Source organism: Phoenix dactylifera, chromosome 10, assembly GCF_051530095.1.
Source record: "Phoenix dactylifera cultivar Ajwa chromosome 10, Ajwa_hap1_PhDact_Kaust_v1.1, whole genome shotgun sequence".
NCBI lineage: Eukaryota > Viridiplantae > Streptophyta > Magnoliopsida > Arecales > Arecaceae > Phoenix > Phoenix dactylifera.
This window is the reverse complement of record NC_143199.1, coordinates 30,205,747-30,225,310: the sequence shown is the minus strand read 5'-3', so window position 1 is coordinate 30,225,310 and position 19,564 is coordinate 30,205,747. Positions and strand designations below refer to the sequence as shown.

At 36.6% G+C, this 19,564-nt stretch overlaps 1 protein-coding gene across 1 annotated transcript; it reads left to right on the top strand.

Moving 5' to 3' along the window:
- The first annotated feature begins 2,496 nt into the window (after positions 1–2,496).
- On the top strand, positions 2,497–18,940 carry ABCF3 (general control non-repressible 3). Its single transcript, XM_008780291.5, has 18 exons — positions 2,497–2,806; positions 4,050–4,265; positions 4,577–4,766; positions 6,366–6,574; positions 6,709–6,867; positions 8,261–8,389; positions 8,466–8,567; positions 8,690–8,836; positions 9,648–9,710; positions 9,888–9,934; positions 10,027–10,086; positions 10,271–10,353; positions 10,886–10,980; positions 13,899–13,985; positions 14,906–14,993; positions 15,190–15,275; positions 18,497–18,559; positions 18,654–18,940. Exons 1-18 carry the CDS (start codon positions 2,603–2,605, stop codon positions 18,780–18,782), a joined length of 2,157 nt encoding a protein of 718 aa, XP_008778513.1. The 5' UTR covers positions 2,497–2,602; the 3' UTR covers positions 18,783–18,940.
- Positions 18,941–19,564: the final 624 nt, after the last annotated feature.

The following is a 19,564-nucleotide window of genomic DNA, read 5'->3' as shown; positions in this document are numbered from 1 at the left end:
ATCTTCAGAAGGGACATAGACCAAAAATTTTGGAGAGAAACCTTCAATGAACTTGGTCAACAGGCCATGGTACTTAACCAATAAAACAAAGTACCTGGCAGGCCAGAGTTAATATAACTTATAAATTATTTCTATTAATTGTTGGGATAGATATCAAAAATGGTAGGGCACCTACCCCAACAAGTATCTGGTTGTAACAGTAGAAGAGGATGTCTCTTGAAACTTCTGAATCATAATTACATTTTATATCCATACTTTTCTTTTTACTTTTCAATTAGTGCTATCCTTTTTTTTTTTTCTGCTTATCTTAGTTTTTGCTCTCCAAACGTGTAGCATGCAAATGACAAAAGTCCTTAAAGATTTAAGATAGCAAGATCCACAATTGTTTCTCTATTTTTTTATTTGAATTGGCACATATGCACATTGGTCTGCCAAGCATATTAGTCTGACCCCTCCTGCATCTAGAAAAATGACCAATACATATATGGAATAATGGGATGCTATAAACATATTAATGTATCTGGCATTTAGATGTATGTTTAGAAAGCACTGCTTCATGTACCTCAATAGATATTTGGGCATGTATCTGCACCTAGTTCTCGCTAATAGGGCAAAATGGACATCGAAATACTTAATAAACCATGTGTCTCCCATATATGGCATGGAAAACCTAATTTGTTGCTTGTTCCGGATGCATATCATATACACCTAGCAATAATACTTATGTTTAGGGGTGGGGATAGCTTTATCCTTTGTCTCTCCTCCTCATTTTGTCTCATTGCATGAGAATGTACCACATAACTTGCTGCATGTATGCTTTTTCCAAATTTCTTTAGAAAAAATTAGTCCGGAGGAACCCCGGAATCATTGGTATTCGACTAATTGGTACGTCATCATAAATCTAACGGCAGACAGCATAGCCCCATCAACGCGCCGTCAAAAATCTAACGGCGAGACTTCTTTGGATTATTGGATTACTACACTCGCATCCGACCCGTCCGAACTCCGAACCCGTTATCCTTCGAAGCGCCGTCCGGTGAAGTCCATGTGGCTTTAGGCCCTGTTTGGGGGAGCTGTTGGCAGTAGAGCTGTTGGAAGTAGAGCTGTTGGAAGTAGAGCTGTCTGAAGTAGAGCTGTTATAAAAAGCTGTTTGTTGTTTGGTAACCACATTCGTAAAGTGCTGTGGTACTTTGTTTTGTGTTTGGTAAACAAATTGAGGAAGTACTTTTATATGATAAAATTACCATAAAGGACATTGCATAGTATTATACAACACAACATAATAAAACATAACATAAATTAATACATAAATATACGATATAGTATAATATTATTGTAATACAAAATAATATTATGTTAATATAGCATAATAGTAATATAATTATTAGAGTAAATTAATATTTGGTAATATAACATAATATTAAATTATTTAACATAACATATTAATGTATTATGATATAATGTAATATATATTATATTTATAGTATAATACAATAATAAAAGTATAAAATATTATAATTATTAGTATAAATTAATTTCTCATAATATAACATAATATTAAATTATTTAAAATAACATATTAATGTATTATAATGTAATGTAATATAATACAATATTTATAGTATAATACAATGATAAAGGTAAAAAATATTATAATTATTAGTATAAATTAATTTTCCATAATATAACATAATATTAAATTATTTAACATAACATATTAATGTATTATGATATAATATAATATGATATTATATTTATAGTATAATACAAAAATAAAGGTATAAAATATTATAATTATTAGTATAAATTAATTTTCCATAATATAACATAATATTAAATTATTTAATATAACATATTAATGTATTATGATATAATATAATATGATATTATATTTATAGTATAATACAAAAATAAAGGTATAAAATATTATAATTATTAGTATAAAATAATTTTCCATAATAATTTTTCATAATTTTTCTAAAATTAATTTCCTGCGGTCCAGGGGCTCTTCTTCGTGGTCCATGCTCGAGGAGGACCTCAGCGTGGGCCGCGAGGTTGATGATAAAAAAAAAAACAATAGATTGATTTTGGAAGGTATGGAAAAAGATTAAATTTTTTTTTTCTAAAATGTGGTTCAAGAGATGCATACAAAAATTGAAAAGAAAAATATCTTTTCTTACGGAAGGGAGTCTGACGGCTTGGGTTCTTGGCTCCAGCAGATTTTTAGGTTCATACAGGGATAAACTATGTAATTATGTTATTTTAATATGGGCATTTTTGTCAAAAATACAGTTCTCCGAAAAAGCTGAAACAGCTTCCTCCCAAAAGTTCCAAATTAGAGCTTTCTCCCAAAAGCTGTTTTCAGCTTCCCGCAAAAGCTGAAACAGCTTTTTGAAAAATTTACCAAACACAGTTTTTCATCTAAAAGTACTTTTGGAGTGCTTTCTGGCCCTCCAAAAGCTCCCCCAAACAGGGCCTTAAACTGATGCGCGAGTCACCACAACGCTCCCTTGTTAATAACTCGGGCCAATCCCTTCTTGCACGCCGGTATCACTAGACGGCCGGAGCGGCGGCGGAGAGAGATAGAGAGAGAGAGAGCGCGATGGCGGAGGTGGCGAGCTCGGTGGTGCACGAGGTGCTCGGCGACCGGGCGCGCGACGTCGATGAGCCCATAATCGATTACATCATCAACGTCCTCGCCGACGAGGACTTCGACTTCGGCGTCGACGGCGACGGCGCCTTCGAGGCTGTCGGAGAGCTCCTCGTTGATTCGGGTTGCGTCCGGGACGACGCCGAGGGACAATTGGTATTTCCCCCATCATTCCAATCTCCGTGCTTGCAAAACCTCTCCCCTTTCACGCCGATTTGGTCTGTTTGTGGTTCTTGATCGATTTGTTTATTTAATTATGTGAACTTGGGAAACCCTACAATTCAGTGGTTTCCGTCATCGTCGAAATTCGAGGATTGCTTGAAATTCGGTCTAAATTTCTGGAGAAAGTTAGTTTCCTGGAAATGTTTGTGTTTCTGTTGCTGCCAATTGACGCTTTAGATGGTTTGAAAGGAATTTCCGGTGTAAAATTCTCTTTTACGCAGATAATTGTTTCTAGGCAAACGAGAGGAAATCTCAATGTATAGCGTCCTCAATTTAGGGTTTATGTTGGTTGCATTATTAATTTCTAATGGCAGATTGGCGAAGTTCGATATTTTTTATTTTTTTTCTCTCAAAAGGAATAGATGGGAAGAAGTGTTACAGAGGGTGAACCTTGTCGCAATGGTAAGGTTGCTACGTTATAACCTGGAGGTCACAGGTTCAAACGGAAACAGCCTCTCCGTGCACATATGCAAAGCTGCACATTTCTGACCCTCCTCAGATCCCGCAGTGGTGTCGGACTGCTGGACACTCGAGACACTTCATGACACTCTCGAACACTCTAATTATGATGCCATCATCATTTGACACTCTTAGATGAAATTTCTTTATTCTGAAAAAATAATTAGTGACCATATTACCAATTTTAATGAAATTAACTAGTGCAGGTCTAGTTCGTTATTTATTATATGCATATATCAACACATATAGAGACATGTGTTATAAGATACAAAGGTCTACTAGTTGTCCAATTTTTGGAAGATTGCTGTATCTGATTCTTTTACGCACTTGGATGCTTGATAACTGGGTCACATGTCAGAGTAACATTGAAAAAACCCATACGCTATGATCAAGGTTTCTTCTTTCTCACAAATTTATTAATTTCTTTTGTCTTTTTATGCATGGTGGAGAATTTGGTATTATAAGGAAATCTGGGTCTGTCTTCTTTTTCCTATCCTCTTACTCATCTCTTTTCTTTTCAACTCTTCCCACTGTTTTCCATAAAGGAGAAGACTATTGTACTTCTTATGTCAGGATGTTTATGCTAGGGATGTGTGTGATATTACTGAACAAGAACTCTCTTTTTCTATGTTTTACAAAGAAGAATGCTTTTCTATGCCTAACTTTGCGTTATTCAACATTGTGATATATGTTTTCTTTCGCTTATCGTGAAATACAGGTCTGCAGCAAAATTTCAGAGAAGTTTGGAAAACATGGGCTAGTGAAACCTAAAGAAGCAGTTAGAAGTCTAGCCACACCTTTGCGGATGTATGATGGGATGGATGAGACTGAAACCCGAAAGAAACAGCCGGAGGTGCTTGATGGTCCAGTGCTCTCTGAACGTGATAAGGCAAAACTTGAAAGAAGAAAGAGGAAAGATGAGCGACAGAGACAGGTAAGTGCAATGAACGCAAATTCTGAATATGATTTCCCTAAGCAGTTTTTTCAGTGCTTATTAAATTGGTACAATTCACTTAGTTTTCCTCGAGGCATATTATGCAAAAACTCTTTTTCCTGTTCCTGGATTAACATTTACTCCCTGTAAAGTCTGCAGTTTCTGTATTGATTGGCTTTACCAATCTTGTACGTTTGAAGACCTGTCATCAAGTCCTGGGGCTTATTGTTATGTTTTATAATAACATTTGAGTTCAGCTACTTATGATGTCATTTGGCTTTCGCTTTATGCTGGTACCTTTTGCTGATCAGGCCCAATATCAAATGCATTTGGCGGAGATGGAGGCAGTTAGAGCAGGGATGCCTGTTATATCCGTCTATCATGGTGGAAATGAGGGGCCAGCTGTCAGGGATATCCATATGGAGAACTTTACTGTTTCGGTTGGTGGCCGTGATCTCATCAAAGATGCTTCAGTGACTCTTTCATTTGGAAGGCACTATGGTCAGTTTCTAATTCATACAACTTGTAGTTACTCATCTTGTATTTGCTATCATCGGATGATAGATGGTAGTTAGGTGACTTAATTTCACAGCTTGTCGCTGTAGGAAAATCATGTACTTTTCTTGTTATGTTGATAGTCTGTCGGTAACATGATTATTGTGCGAATGGCATGATATGGGTTCAAACTTTATCCCTCGAACTTGGCAGGCTATGTTACATGTATGTTTAAACCTGATAAAGAAATTAGGTTTTGGCACATAGCAAGACCTTCTATATTTAATTCAAAATCGATGTTTTTAAAAATGTATTTTCTATGCTGCCACTGAATTAGAGAAAGGTTGGAATATAAGTTTCTCCTCTTTCTTTTCTGGTTCAATAGTGTTCTACAGCTGTCGTTGTTTTTGTTCATAGGAAAAAAACTAGGATGTGGCTAGCTAAGCTGTTGCAGTTTGTTGTCGTCTCCAAGGTGATGATACCTTCGTTTGACTTTCTTAATGCCCAATTTATTCTTGATCTTTTTTCCATAAAGTTGAAAAGATAGTGGAGAACTTCCTTTGATTGGCAAGTTGTTTGATTTGCTAGTTTATACCACATATTCACAAAGACTTCTTGTTGGTTATCTTGCAAATGCTTGTGTCACCGGTCTTATATACATCTGTTTCTCCTTTATGACATTGCTGCTTGTAATGGACGCTGCATGTTGTCATTTCCCCCCTTCTATTATATCAGTGAGACTGACACATGTGCTTAAATATCCAGTGACAAAGAAGAAAAAAAAGACAGCATTTGCATAAGCTATGTTCATGCTTTCCAAATATTCTAACAGAATACGACTTCTATATAAAATTTGGACAAATAATAGCCTTATATTTTTTATATTTAATAGTTTGTATGCTCTTGACTATTAATGGTGATCGTATTATTGTGCATTCTCTATGTGCATGCCATCGTATCTAAAGTTGTTGGTTCTTGTTTTACCATCCACAGAATTAATGCAATAGAGTCGGCCACTGATCATTAGAATGAAGAAAAAAGGAATCCAGCTTGTCTTGCCATGATTATAAATTGTCACCCACAGAAATATGCTCCGGAAGTACAATTTGGCTGTTAAAAGAAAGACAGATCTTGCATTTTGGGTTCTTCAGTGTCTCTGCCAAGTTTTGAAAAATGAATTCAAAGAGAAAATGTGATGCATAAACCATAACAATGGAAATAGTGAAAAGAATGATAGATGAAGTATTAAATGTTCTTGTTGTGGGAAACTGTGTATAAATATTTCGTGATTAGAATAATAAAGATGGAAGTATATCTCATGGATTGCAGAAGTGGTTCTGAATATATAGTGGCAGAGATATTAGCTTGTTTGGTGGAGTCGGCTTGTTAGGCCAGCATTGTTATCGTTTAGAATGCTGTAGCTTGCAATCAAGGGTAAAAGGAATAATAACTACTACCATCTTTGATCCTCATTTAAAATTTATATTTGCAAAATATCTGCTACACTTTTTTCCTATTTGAGCATGTTTCTATCTCAATGTCGATCAAATTATTAAGATCAATTCGCTCGCAGAATTACACCTTTTCATGCTTCTTTGTTATCAGGTCTTGTTGGGAGAAATGGTACCGGTAAAACTTCTTTCCTGAGGCATATGGCTATGCATGCTATTGATGGTATTCCTAAGAACTGCCAAATACTACATGTGGAGCAAGAAGTTGAGGGAGATGACACATCAGCCCTGCAGTGTATCCTGAACTCTGATATTGAGAGAATTCAACTCTTGGAAGAAGAAGCTCGTCTACTTTCACAACAGGTTTAATGGTGTCGTTGTTGTATTATACAATTTTACTGGTCAACATACTTTCTTTAGTTCTGCATAGTCACTTTGTGTTATTATTTGTTTGCTGTATCACTTAATGCACTGACACATTTGCTGTTGTCTGGAAGAGAGATCTAGAATACGATGAAGAAACGGGAAAGAGTAATGCCAAGGTTAATGGTTCAATAGACAAAGATGCTATGTCAAAAAGACTTGAACAGATATATGAAAGACTTGAGTTTATTGATGCTTATTCTGCAGAGTCACGTGCTGCTTCGATTTTGGCGGTTAGTATTTTAGAGCCATCAAGTCTCTGATGAATTTCATGAGTTGTAGTTGAAACTTTATTGTGGAGATTATTCATGCTACATTGTTTTGAGAAATGATGTTTTTATTCTGGCACATATGAAAGTTTTTTTTTCTCATGTGAGATGGAGGATCATTACTATCAGTGTAATCATTTACTGATTCATTGCAAGTTATTTACTGAACAAAGATATTTTATTGTTTCAGGATTTTGAAGATTCCAATTTAGAGTTTTCTATATCTATTTCTCATATATTGAGGCATCAAATTTTTTGTAACACTTGTTCTTGGCCATTAGAAATATACCATATGAAACCATCAGGATAAGTATTTGAAGAAGGAAGCAAAACATTATGGTAAATGGATAGATATCCAAAAATCTTATGAATTGCAGGTCCTATGATACTCAAGTCTAACGAAAAATTACCTTCTTACAAATTTCTTGCTCCAAGTATGCTTAGGCTTACGCCCATGGGATACAAAGGATCCATAGTTTACTTTATCTTCTTATTGGCTTTCTGGATAGAAAAGACGGTGAAAAAATACAGTGTGCTTTCCATTGACAACAAATTATTTGTTGAGATATGTTTTTGGCAATTTTGGCAGTTGTATTTTCAAAGGAGGCTGAAGATTTTTCACATTCTCATCTTTTGAAATGGTTGCTTGGTGCTAACTTGAATTCACTTGTTTACCACAGAATAAAGTGTTAGTGTTGCAAAAAAAATGTTATGTTTGAATGTATGTTTGGTGTCTGTCACTTGTTTTTTTTATGACATCAAAAGGGCCTGAGTTGATTTGGCATTCTCCCCCCCCCCCCTGAAGATGGAAATATTGAAAAAGTACTTTTGGCTGAGTAGTTTTATCTTTTTTATTTTATTTTATTAATTTTTTTGGTACAATGGCGGCTCACACATAATGGGTGTGGATGCGGCCAACAAAGTCAGAAGAGTAGTTTTACTCTAAAAAAAGAAAACCAAAAGAAAACAGATTTTGCCTGTTTTATACTGACAGTTAAGGAGTTGCAGTATTCATGCTGGTTGGCAGTATTGGTGCTGAATTTTCTGGACCAAAGAGTTGACGCTTTATGTTTCCTTTGCTTTTTTGCTGTTCTTTGTTCTAGTTATTTACTGGAGTGATATGATTCATGTTGTTACATGCATATGCACGTAAGAACAGATGAACATCTATATGTGCATGCATGTGCTAATGTCAGCAATGCACAGGCATGTACACATATAAACATTTAATTAGGTATAAAAGTAAAATTATTTTATCACTTAGTTTAATTAAGCATTTGTTTTTCACCCTTTTCTTCAAAATTATTGCTGCTGCCTTAGCTTGTATTGGATCTTGTAATGAATTGGAAACTTTCAGGGTCTTAGCTTTACTCCAGAAATGCAGCGGAAGCCTACAAAAACATTTTCTGGTGGATGGCGGATGCGAATAGCTCTTGCGCGTGCTCTGTTTATTGAGCCTGATTTACTACTACTTGATGAACCAACGGTAATTTGTGAATATGATATGCCTTAGATTCTTCTAGCTCTATGGGAGAGATACTTCAAATGTTTCATTTTTGCAGAACCATCTTGATCTTCATGCTGTATTATGGCTGGAAACATATCTGGTTAGATGGCCCAAAACACTTATTGTGGTTTCTCATGCCAGAGAGTTTTTGAATACGGTATATTTTTAATTCATCTCTGATGTATTCTCAAAATGAAGTTGTTTTTATCCATCTAGCCTTAGCATGAAGCAGAAAATATATTTTTTGTTATGTGATGATCATTTCTCAATCTTATCCAGGTAGTTACAGATATTATCCATTTACATGGACAAAAGCTGACTACTTACAAAGGGGACTATGACACGTTTGAGAGGTCACGTGAAGAGCAGCTCAAAAATCAACAGAAGGCCTTTGAATCAAGCGAAAAGTCTAGGGCCCACATGCAGGTCTGCGACCAAAAAAACATACCTGTTGTACATATGCATCACTGGTGTTAAAATAGTTTTCTTTTCCAAATTCTGTAGGATATTAGCTGAAACCTACTGATCAAGGCATGAAATTTTGCTGCATATTAGTAGTGATGGCTTATAGAAGCATTCAATGCCCTGCTTGGTAAATTTTGGTTTGGTACATCAAGCTTTATTGCACAAATTATTTGCCTTCTTCCATCATATTGTTTCTAACAAAGAAGAGTTGGGGGGTGGGGTGGGAAGAAGAGATCCAGTTGATGGATAATATTTTATCCTCAGGAGGGATATTTGGCAATATGGAATTATTATCCTTTTCAGATATTACTATTAATAGATGATATTTTATCTGTCTTGGTTCAATCAGTTATCTATTTATTTTTATGAGGGGAATCTATATATGATTTTGTTAATTTGATGAAATATGCTTCTGTTCAATCTGAATTATACACAGAGTAAAAAAAATTGTTACCTGTATCAAAGACACTGATTTATCCAATTATATCATCAACTGTTTTCTACTTAAGAAATGGAGTACCTGTCATTTATCTTCTTTTCTTTCAAGTTATCTGGTCAAATACTTGTAAGTAGTCCAAACGAGAAAGAACTGGAAGAGGCCTAAGCAGCCACCATTGTATGTTGTTCCCCCCTTTTTCTTTCATCTGATGGTAAAGAGGTGTTCTGTGAATTAAATTATTTTTGGACTGGAATGATAATAATTGGTAAAGTCATTTCTTCACTTACAGAAAATGTCAACTGTAATATCTGATATCCATGCTTTGCTATGCAGGCTTTCATTGACAAATTTCGTTACAATGCAAAGCGGGCATCCCTTGTTCAGTCGAGAATCAAGGTGCTTATCTCTTTCTTTCTTCTTTCTTTTTATTGGGTGTCAGAAAACATGATTATACCCTTGCTAAGTGGCTCAGCCAATTCAGTCCCAATAGTCTTCTGGGTTGTAATTATGCTATATTTACTTAAAATACATATGCATTTTTGTCATTGTTGACTCATATTATGGATGATTCAGGCATTGGAGCGAATGGGTCATGTAGATGCTGTCGTCAGTGATCCAGAGTATCCGTTCTTCTGATTTCCAATATGATCTTCAATAATGCAGATCATTTGTTTCTGTCTTCCATATGCTAAGCTTTTTTTTTCCGTCCCAGCTACAAATTTGAGTTCCCAACCCCTGATGACAGACCAGGGCCTCCAATTATAAGTTTCAGGTTCCATTTTGTAAAGCTTTAGCTATATGTTGTTGTTCCATTCTCCTTTAAATTATAAAACAATAAGCCCTTTAGCACAACATGTTCCTTACTATTTTAATCCGTCTAACCCCTTTTTACTCGATTATTTTAGTGGTCTGAGTTTATATGAATATTTTACTGAACATCTCATGTTTGGTTGCAGTGATGCATCATTTGGTTATCCAGGAGGGCCCATCTTGTTTAAAAACTTGAATTTTGGTATAGACCTTGACAGTCGCATTTCAAGTAAGAATCAGTGACTCTCTCATGCTTATATATCAAATTAGAACGTAATCTACTTTTGTGGGGGATGTGTTCTCTGCAATTTGATAGATCTGCCCTATTGTTACAAAGTATTTACAAGGTGCAACTTGATTGATGTTTAATTTGAAGCATGCACCCCCCCCCCCCCCCCCCCACCCATCCCACCCCACCCCACCCCACCCCACCCCAACACACACACACACACATGCACAAAAAAAGAATTTCCATATGTCCATTATAGTAGAGGGGGAGAGGAAAAGAATAGAACTTTTTTAGAAGTCCATTGCAAAGCCTTCTTGTGGTTGCTATCATTTAATTTTGACTCGCATTAATCTGCTTGTTCTTTTAAGTTATTTTAACACCTTATTTTAGGCTGATTGTCATGGAATAGCTATGTCATATGAGAATACTTTTGTGTGGTCTAACATGTTTGAATCCATATGATTTTTTTTCCTCCATAGTGTAAGTGCTTCAAATCATGGTTATGACCCTTAATTAATTTTAATTTATACAGTGGTTGGTCCAAATGGCATTGGCAAGTCCACCTTACTCAAATTAATATCCGGAGATCTTCAACCAACTTCTGGAACCGTGTTTCGTTCTGCAAAGGTATTCTTTGTTCTTCTTATGCTTTTTTTATCTTATTCTACAAGGATAGTGTTTTCCTGTCTAGTATTCTGTTCCCTGATACATTATTAGAAGTAAATCCATTTGATATGGTTTTGTAACTTTTGTGGAGGTACAGTGAGGGTTGTTTGTCGTTACAACAAAGATTATGATTCTGTCTGCAGTCACACAATTTCGGAGTCAGATATGTCTTTGGTTGTGTATAAGCTGCCGTTTATTGGAATAATTATAGTGCACGTGCGTATGTACATAAGTGAAATAAAAAATAACATTAAATGAGTCAATACTGAGGGCATGCCTTGGTGCAAGGGTAAGGTTGCTCCATTGGGACCTGGATGTAATGGGTTCAAATATGGGAATAGCCTCTCCAAACACATGGGTAAGGACGTTTACATCTGTTCCTTCTAGATCCCTCAATAGCAGGAGCATCGTGCACCAAGCCAACCTTCTTTTAATAAATGAGTCATCATTATAGACAAAAACTATATCAAGTATTATTATTATTTTTTACTTCATTGTTTGTAAATGGATAACCTAAAGATGTCCATTGCACTTTAATGAAATTTTGAGAGACAATTCTCCGTCATTCTTCTCTGAGTGTTTATGATATGACCACATTTTAGAAAAACAGCCAAGTTGTGGATTTATCAAAATATGAGCTGAATATGAAAATAGGATCATGGTAAATCTAAGTTATCAACAATTTAACTTAAGCTGAATTCTTTTGCATGAAAACTAAAAAGCCCTGCTCATGTTAATTCAGTTTATAAGCTTCATTCTAGAAGGGTGTGGATTTGAGCTGTTCAATTGCTAAACCTTATCTCAGGTATAAAATATTAGAATATATCTAATGTCATTTTATTAGTATATTCATTAATGAAAAATGAATAAATACTGTAAAGGGAATTGCCTTTCTTCCCCCTTCTAAAGAGTTTTGCATGCTAGTTTTGATGGCAGTGTATGTAGTGATATGTAGTGGGCTGGATGAAAAACCTGATAGGGAATACTTGTTTAGGAGCCCTTAAGAGATTGGGGAGCTCTGTCTCTCTCTAGTGTTTTTATGTAAGTGAAAAGGAAAATTTTTTTTTGAGGTAAAATGAGGATGCTAATTTTTATCAGCTTCTCTAGTAAGAGTTTAGCCGAGTAGGAAACTCCTAGATATGGTTGTATTGGATTTGTGAGAGTGGCTTTATTAGGGATATAACATTGTTAAGAATTAAGATAAAAGTTTTTAGAGATATTTTCATAAGATAGGGTTATTTTAGAATTATAGGGGCGTTCTGGGAGAGGGGTCATTTGAGAATAGAAAGGTTTTCACATCTAATGTTGACTCACATAAAGTTTCTAGGATGATGGAGCATATTGTAGTGCAGGGCATATAGGACCTGTTGCTGATCTTGTCATAATTAGCAAACAATAAAAAATGGACCTTTTAGTCTTTCACAGAACCTTTGTTCAAAGCATTACTGATAATTAAGTCTCATAATGGTCAATGCTGTCACAGAATGTGCATTTCTTTTATGTGGACTTATGAGAACACATTTTTGACATTATTTATCTTTTCTGTACCTTGGCTTTTAAGAGTGACATATGAAAAATTCCTCTACGTCAGTAGTTTTTTTAAATTTTCTTTGAAAGAGAACGCAAGTTTACTGAAAATCATGATGCTGATAAAAATGTTGATTTTCATATTCTCTGGCTGACTTTTCTTTTTAATATAGGTTGCTTGTTATCCCTGTGGTTTCTAAAAATTGTGTACTTGAGCTGGATTGCCTGGCTATGGACTGCATGTGTATTGTAATCTCTTTACTGAGATGTTCTTTAAAAGGTAGTGTTATGGACCACTTACAGTTATATCGCTGGCTGCTGATTGAAAAGGAAAGCACTCAGCATGCTAGGTTTGCATTTCCAACCTGTAGCATCTGGAAACTTTCTCCCTCTTTGTTAAACTATCATGGTTGTGATGCTTCCTGCACTTTTTGGACGTGGAAGCTCCCTGTCTCCCTCCTGAATTGATCATAGTTCTAATGCTTCCTGCACTTTAGACAATTTAGAGTTGGACGTGGAGGCACCTTTAGAGGTGAATTGCGTCACCATATACTTCCTGCACTCATAGAGTTCGGATGTGGAAGCTCCCTATCTCCCTCCTTGATAATTGATCATTGTTCTGATTCTTCCTGCACTTGTAGAGTTTGGACTTGGAAGCTCCTTTTTAGGTGAATGTTGTCACCTTATCTGGCTGCCATCCAGTCTGATAATTGCAGTCATATACTGGAAACTAGTCCATTTGACCTGCTATCATCATATAACAGTCCTGTGTCATGTTTGCTAAAGGGAATTCTTGGGGAAGATTAACCTTTTAGCCCATGCTCACTGTTATGTTTCTCCAGATGTCCTTGTGGGATGTCTTGTGAAAGATTGGTAGTTCCAAGAGAGTGTCTCAAAGAATAGCAGAAAATTTGGAAGATGGCACATAGGGGCCACACTAGAAGGCCATGCTAGCCTATGCTTATCACTTTTCCATTTCTATAATGCTCCTTTATAGGTGTTTAGGGAAGAGCAATTAATAATGAAGGCTGCTAGATTAATTGGGAAGGAACATACACTAATACATGCATTCTGCAGGCATCTAACTAGTGGATGTAGATGCATTCCAGTGACAAATTTGTGTGTGAGAACTTATGAAATGGTGATCCAGTTAACTTGCTTCTTATATGCTTTAGTTGGTAGCCTATTGATACCATCCTTCTCAATTTCCTATTATTCCATTATGTATTTGCTTTGATAAAATATATTTTTTATAACACATAAATTGTTAATATTGATCCATTTAGATAGTTTTTTTGACTCGTTTCTGGTATTCTATGAGGAATTAAAATCTTTCAATTTGCTTTCCACAGGTTCGTATGGCTGTATTTAGTCAACACCATGTCGATGGGCTCGACCTATCTTCAAATCCCCTTCTCTATATGATGCGATGCTACCCTGTAAGTAGAGAGTGTTTTATTTTGCTTTTTCTCCAAGTTTCTTTTTCCCATCAAAAGTGTGTATTCAGATGTTTGATACGATGTTTGATAAAGGATCTTCAAAATACATGCACGCTAAAAAGATGTTGAAAGTTTAGAAATTGATGTAATAGCATTAGTACTATTGCTCGTTATTCCTCTATTGACACTCATGGGTAGGTTGATAGTAAGGATTTTCTAGCGACACTCATGGAATAGATGAAATAAATCGAAAAAAGGATTTTTCTCAAGAATGAAATCTTATTGGAACTTTCCATATCCAATTCATCCTTCGGAACCGTATCACATCCTAAATCTGATGAAATAGGATGAATTGAGACGGTATTTTGTAAATGTCCATGAGCACTGACATGTGGCTCCACCCATTTGTTTCCCATGTGATGATACAAGGTTGTTGACTTGAATGTTTTCCAAAGAGGGTGTATTAACTGTTATTCTAGGCAAGTTGCAGTGGTGTGAAGTGTGAGCAAGGATTAGTGAGGAGAACAATAGTAATAATTGAATTGCTATGATACCAATGGTAGTGCATTTGGTATTCATATAGTAGAATTCCCAACTGAATGACCATGGAGTCCGAATCTCAGCCTATTGGGGGTTCCAATACGTATTGAAGATTGCCCTGGCAAGTGCATGTAGCTGATTGTAACTAAACTACCCTTGTTCCATTGCGTATTTTTATAGTTCACTTAAATTTGCAATTGATATTCTCATTCCCAAAGGTTAAATGCACCAGTACATTATCAAAGGAATAGGACTCTTCACTATCATAGTTTAATTTTATTATCTCCATCAATTGTTGCAGAATTTTTTTAAGTGAAAGTGCCATTACTTGAGAGAATTTGTTAGAAGAAACCACTCAAGGTGACAACTTCTTTTTGCAGGGAGTACCTGAACAGAAACTTAGAGCTCATTTGGGTTCATTTGGTATTACGGGAAATCTTGCACTCCAGCCAATGTACACTCTGTCAGGTAAGGATTGATGGCTTACTACAAGTTGCATAAATTAACCAGTTAACTTCAATGATCTTTATGCTCACTGTTTTTTTTGAAAACAAAAACAAATTGATGTAGAGCTCTACCATTTTTAGCAGATTCTGATTGTGTTCATGCTGCTATTAATATTTGTCCAAATTTAGGCTCATCTAAATTTTCCCCTTTTTTTCAGGTGGTCAGAAAAGCAGGGTTGCATTTTCAAAGATCACCTTCAAAAAACCCCACATTATATTGCTTGATGAGCCATCAAACCATCTTGTAAGTACATCTAGTTGAGGATCATATTTGTTCTTTCTGTCACTCATATGATATGTATTATAAAGCTGAATGCTTAAAATGTGGACTATGGAAGCATCAAAATTAAATTGCTCATGAAAACTAATTTACTTTGATATAGTACTGTATAAACGTAAACAAACACATCAAGATGAGTGATGTCTTCGAAGTTAGCTGTCCAGTTCTAGATTCCTCTGAGTTCTATGAACGCCCATTTAGCATTGCTCTACCATAAGCTAAAAGAAGCATTCTTCTTGTTCAGAGGAGGAAAATTTTGTCACTTGATAATGAAATGTCATCTTAGAAACTTGCCCACAGAACTGCAACATTTGATGAACCTTTTTGTTCTAAGATTGACTTCCTTGCTTTAGGTTTTGCATCTCGAGGGGTTTCTAGGTTTCTAATGGTGATTGCTGTTGTTTGATGATGCTAGATTTTGAATAAATGAAGATGGTAAGGAATATGATATATATATTTAGCACTCTTGCTTAAGGTGGAATGCTGCTTGTGTTCTTGCTAGAACTGGATGATCACGAAGTACGACTTTGGAAGGACAGTAGTATAATTGTGGTGCCGTGAGTTTGTTATTGATGGGATGGATGTGAAGGTCTTGGGAGCCTAGTAGTGGCAAATTGAGTGATGAAGTGCCTGCAAGTGCTTAATACATTACTTTGGAGGTTAGGACTGATCTTCATTGTCAAGCTCGCGAGGCCTCTAAAGTAGGTGATGCGTTGAAGGTTGCAAGGTGAGGACTATCCCCCTGATTTTAACGAATGGATGGTGGTGGTGGTCAAATTTGTTTCATGGTAGGTCATATCTGGAAATTTCTAAAAGTTCTCTCGAAGACATTAAGATTTGGCATATTCTCTATTTATGATTTGATTTCTGAGCTTGAGTCAAGTGCACTATTATCTGGATGGTGATGGAATAGGTTCAAGATTGGTGGGAACTTTCACTTTATGCTGATGTTGTCAGGGAAGCAAGTATGCTAAGAAAACAAATAAGTTTGTTGATGAAGAAGGGTATCCCATTACTCGGTACAATCAGAGTATGAGAAGATCCATTATACATTGTTATTGGAAAGCACGAAGAAAGTAGGAAAGCATGGTGGATTTTAGAGATCATTCTTAAGGGAGAACTGACATGTACTGTGGTATGGAGTTGAAGAAGGCTTGTGGCTTTAATAGAAAATGGAATCTTTGATGGATACTGCAGTCATGTCGAAGGACATTATGAATAATATTTGGGTGATGTTTCCATATAGGTGCACTTCTCATCTTCAAGTGAGATATAGTTGGTGTGATTCCAGAAAGTCTTCAATTGCTGGCAATCTTGCATGCTGTATGGCACTGGAATTTATTGGCTCAGGCTGCATTTAGTGCTGGAATAACTGGGGGACATCCCTCCAAGATTTCTTTTTTGTTGTTGTTTGGGGTGGGGTGGGGTGGGGTGGGAGGGGGGGAGTTATTTGGTCAATGGGGTAAAATCGTGTCAGATGAGAGAAAACTATTTGACCCTCCGGGTTGAATAGTTTTATTCCATTGTAATTGGGTGAGAAATTATCCTGCCTAATTAACATTTCACCCATGGCATCTTTAATGCATTATTCTCCTCCTGACTTGACCATTGGCAATTTCATCGACTGCCTATGAAACATGAATTTGTTCTGTCCAGCCAAACAGCATCAACTTTATTTTCTACAGGATATCCCATGCATAACCAAAAGATATAAAATCCTATTCCACGAAATATATCCACACTTATCCGAATAAAATCAGACTAATCCGAATAAAGGGCATTTATCCTGTCCCAACCTATTTCACAACCAAATGCAACCTTCGGTGTGCTGACCAAGTGACTGCCTTTTGATGAGATACAGGTAAAAATTTTGCAAATTTTTCGGCTCATCAGACCATATGCTAACCACGTTGTTGAAGGTTCATATTGGATTGCAAATTTGCAATAGATTGCACTTTATTGGCGCTGCTGCTGCCCATTGCTTCATCCATCTGTTGGAACTTCCCCCCTTATATAAGGGTATACCTCAGCTTGTGTCTCTTGTCAATAAATAGGATATACCTCCATTGCAACTTCCATCCATAAGCAATATAGTTCATGCATGATCTGATAAGTGCATATTTGTGTGACCTGTTTTGGCTATATGGTGCTGTATTTGTTTGTCCGTGATCTAATTGGTATGTGGATAATGGCATTCTTCCTTTGAAAAAAGTAGTGATTTTTGAGGGAGAAATTTTAACTTCTTACTCTTTCCATTTTGTTTTGGTTGGATCTGAAATATCACAATAATTAACCCTTTGGTTCGTTATAGGAATCTTCTATCATTGCAATTTAGGCCTGAGTGCACAAATTATGGCTTTACTTTCGTAACATTCTATCAAAGTGCGCTTGAAATGGTTTTCAGAAAAGGTTAACGGGATAAATCATAACTATTTGTTGAAAATGCCAACTACTGAATGGGTTTTCCTAGTTCAGCTTGGTGATGGCTCACTGTGGCATGCTGGGTCTGTCTATTGTCAGTTGTTAAAGCATCAACCCTTGATTCTCTTGGAAGTTTACTTAAATTTTTCTCAAGGGCATTTCGGTGAGATATAGATATGTTCTGGAGCAGCTCAGCAAGAGTAGTGGATCATTAGGTGATGGTTTGAGCTCAAATACTAGTGACCAGTTACCTGGAAAGACTTCTTGGTTGGGGTGAGTTTCAAATCGCAGTGTTGATGCCGTGCTGCCCTTCCTTTTCGGCTGCTGCTTTTTCCACCTTCGTTTTGCTTTCACGGCCAAGCAAAAGCGATACTACCAAAATGGAAGTAAACGCTAACATGTTGTGCACGTCTGGCAGAACTCTCCAATTCTTGGATGTGGTTTTACGTATTTCTTTGCATATGCTATTACACATTCACATTTCTTGCAACCATGGAAGCTCTTTGGGCCTTATTATCGACTTGCTATCTCTTTACATGAAAGCCGACTGCTATGGTTCATATGTATTATTCCCAATCGTTAGATGCCTTGCTTCAAAAAAATTCATATCTGAAATCTTTAGTAAGGCAAAAGGGATAAATGGGGGACATGGTTGACCCCTTTGGATGTGATGGATGTGGCTAGGTCCAGCCTTCTACTTATAGTAAATGTTTCCTATATGAGATCAGTCAATGCTCATTAAAGTTTGTGATCTTGTGTTGCAGGACTTAGATGCTGTTGAGGCACTCATCCAGGGTCTTGTTCTCTTCCAAGGAGGAGTGCTAATGGTATAGCCGGCACCACAGCTGTTGAGGTTATAGTAATGCACAATTTTCTCTGAAGGAGACTTACATTTGTTCTATTCTTATTATATTGTGTCAGGTAAGCCATGATGAACATCTAATATCAGGGAGTGTTGACGAGCTGTGGGTAGTATCAGAGGGCAAGGTCACACCGTTTTCAGGGACATTCCATGATTACAAGAACATGCTGAGGTCCTCTGGAAATTGATCAGATCTGTTCCCTACCTCAAAACATGCATGCACAGCACACATACACCAATCTCACAAAGTACCTTTGCCAATATTCTATTAAAACTTATAGCATATTCATGACAATGCAATTTTGTAGAATATTTCAAAGTGCAATGCAGGTTTGACCTTTGTTTATCCCACTATTGTATTTGATATGGAGTCCCCCAATTCCCTGATCCTGGGTGCATGATGGCCAGGCCCTGTAGCCTATGGGGCACGGTCGGGGACTTTGGGCAAGACATGGGGCAAAGAGGTTAGGGGAGTTCGGGCGAGGCACAACCGGGAAGATTTGGCAAGATGTGGGCGACAGAGAGATTGAAGGGAGGTTCGACAGGGCATGGATGAGGGAGATTTGTTGAGATGTCAGTGAGAGGTCAAGGAGAGGCATGGTGGGGGTATAGCTATGGAGTTTTGGTGAGAGGCGAGGTCAGGATGGGATAATGTTCTTTGGACTAAAGGCAGGCCACAAGTGCTAATTTTATCAAAGCTAGGTTATCAAGTTGTCCCAATCGTCTTAGGCTTTCCCATTCCTCTGATTTTTGTCGCATACGGTATGCTCTATTTAATCAGCTGTATTTTCCTTTGACAATGTTTATTTTTGGTCATGACAAATATTTATCAGCTGTCAATTCAGATCAAGGTTATCTAATCATCGTACATAAAGCAAGATAACTATTTTAGGGCAAATATCTGTTTTTTCCCTCCCTTGTGTTGACAGCAACACAGATAAGGGCACGAAAGAAGGATTCACCTTTTTTT